This window comes from Lottia gigantea (genome assembly GCF_000327385.1).
Source record: "Lottia gigantea unplaced genomic scaffold LOTGIsca_660, whole genome shotgun sequence".
NCBI classification, from domain to species: domain Eukaryota; kingdom Metazoa; phylum Mollusca; class Gastropoda; family Lottiidae; genus Lottia; species Lottia gigantea.
In genome coordinates, this window is record NW_008710246.1 from 14,408 (window position 1) to 16,787 (window position 2,380).

General features: G+C 33.0%; 1 protein-coding gene across 1 annotated transcript; it reads right to left on the reverse strand.

Moving 5' to 3' along the window:
* Window positions 1-1,392: 1,392 nt before the first annotated feature.
* On the reverse strand, window positions 1,393-2,281 carry LOTGIDRAFT_59017 (hypothetical protein; the record flags this gene model as incomplete). Its single annotated transcript, XM_009064934.1, has 3 exons — window positions 1,393-1,508; window positions 1,672-1,827; window positions 2,143-2,281. Coding segments are annotated over 3 exons (411 nt in total), but the record flags the coding sequence as incomplete, so codon positions are not given.
* Between the last annotated feature and the right edge of the window lie 99 nt (window positions 2,282-2,380).

A 2,380-nucleotide genomic window follows, 5' to 3' on the forward strand; every position in this document is an offset into this window, starting at 1 on the left:
AGCGAAAATATCATCAACATTTTCAATAGGACAATTATGTCTCATTAAGCAAATACAACTCAAGGTTGTTTTCTGTCCAGCTTTAAACTGATAACCATAGAAGATGCCTGCAGTATATTCTTATTATTAAAGAATTATCAAGTCAGCACCAATCAAAAAGTGAGGAAACAGACAAAAAGGCAAGGAAAAGTTATCCTACAATATTTAGGGTGCCTACTAGTTGCTGTTGTATAGTCAATGACTATGTAGATGTTATTGTAACACAGATGTTAATTGCTCTTTAGCTTCTGTTAAACTAAATATGTGATTTAAACATTCTTCAATTGTCTCAAGCATGTTGGATCAGGTTCGATAATGTTAGACGGTGCAGACAGAAATCCACAACAAGCTTGAACATGGTCAAACAAATGTATGATGATGTTTTGAACAAATGTATGATTGTGTAGACCGGGCTTCAGGCTGCAGTGGAATACATTTCAGAATATAAACCCAAAGTTTTACCATAAGTTTAAAAAAGAAATCTCACTGCTATTCAGTGAATTTACCCACCTTCGGAGCTGATTTCTGGGCCACAGATTCTGAAAATAAACCACGTCTAGCTGTTGAGTTGTTTTCTTTACTTCTATGACTGGGACTATAAGTTCTATTGGTTGATTCAGAAGCTGCTAAAACTAATTTAGCTGTTCGTGTTAGTTCTGAACTACCATTTTCACTGGTTGATGATAATTTTAACAATTTCTCCTTTAATACTCTTTCATCTGGTTCCCTGAACAAAATCGAAACAACCACGTAATCAGACATGAGTAAAAACTGAAACACTCCATATTTGGGTGGTTTTTTTCTGTTTGGTATTCAATAATTTCATAAGTGACATACTGAATTGATATAGGGTCACAAAAATAATGTTTCTCTGACAAAATATTTCTGATCAGTCCATCAACTAATATTTCAGTTTCCAATCTGGAATCAGACAGGGGAGAAGTAGAAAAGAGGTGATATAGGAAAGGTACAATTCACAAAAATAATGTTTCTCTGACAAAATATTTCTGATCAGTCCATCAACTAATATTTCAGTTTCCAATCTGGAATCAGACAGGGGAGAAGTAGAAAAGAGGTGATATAGGAAAGGTACAAAATGGACAAATTGGGAAGGGGCAAAATGGGAATAGATTTGGGATGAAACAGAGCGATATGGGAAGTGGGAATACACTAAACTATGCAAAATAGAAATTTTAAACAAGAATTCCTGTTTTAATATTTTTATCACAGAAGAGTATGAAAACTGTACCTGTCTTTTTTGGAACCAAAGAAATGTGATTTGATCATTTTAACCCGTCCATTGTCATCTAAGGGAGACAACCCCGATTTAGGTTTTTCAATATACACTGCTGCAGCTGATTTGATCTTTATAAAAGACAAACCAAACTGAACATCTTTACGATAGGGTTGTCGTAAGATTAATTTGATTCGATCCCATTTCTCTCTGACTACAGTATCAATAAACTCTTCTGAAAAATATCAATACCATTACATATTCTACATGCTAGAAAATCTTCAGAAAACTATTTCAGCCTAAGTTCATATTCAGCAATATACCTTCATATTAAAATGTTGGCATATGAAGACAAAATTAACCCTCCTAAATCATTGTAAATTAGAGAAGATTCTTACCTTTAGAAAACATCCTAGTTTTGTTGATGTTTTGTTTGAGTCGACAGTCTATAGGAGACATTAAACTAGCAGTAGGACAGAGAGTCAGATATTGTTTATCTTGAGGCCAATCTGATCTTCCAACTTGTATCTCTATTGTACTACACCATATTGTACCTGCAATGTTAATATACAGTAATCCAAAACAAAGTTTGAAAGTTTGATGTAAATCTGGAAAAATCTCACAACCATCTAACAATAAAATTTGTCGTTAAAGTGAAATTTTACACAAGAAATACCATACTTTGTTTTTTTTTTGTGAAACATGAGACAGAGGCAGTAACATGGGATATCAAAAAACTGTGTCAACTCTTAGGTTTTCAAAATAAGATTCTCAATGAACCACTTTTTTATTACATTTTATGCATTTTCGAATCAATTTCATGTTTTATGAAATTTTGAATGAACTGTTAATTCAATTCTTATTCTTACCAACGTCAATAAAGGCTACTTTTAAAAAATCCTCCAACTGAAAGATGGCTTCTATTTGCCCTGTTTTTTCTTTACTATTTGACAGCCATTTTTGACATCCATCACCGTTGATAAGATTCTGGACTTTATGGACCTCATCCTACAGTAGTAAATGATAATCAACAGTTAAATCAAACATCATGAAAATTAGGGCTGCCATGATTCACCTCATCCAATAAATGAATCATGATTATTATCT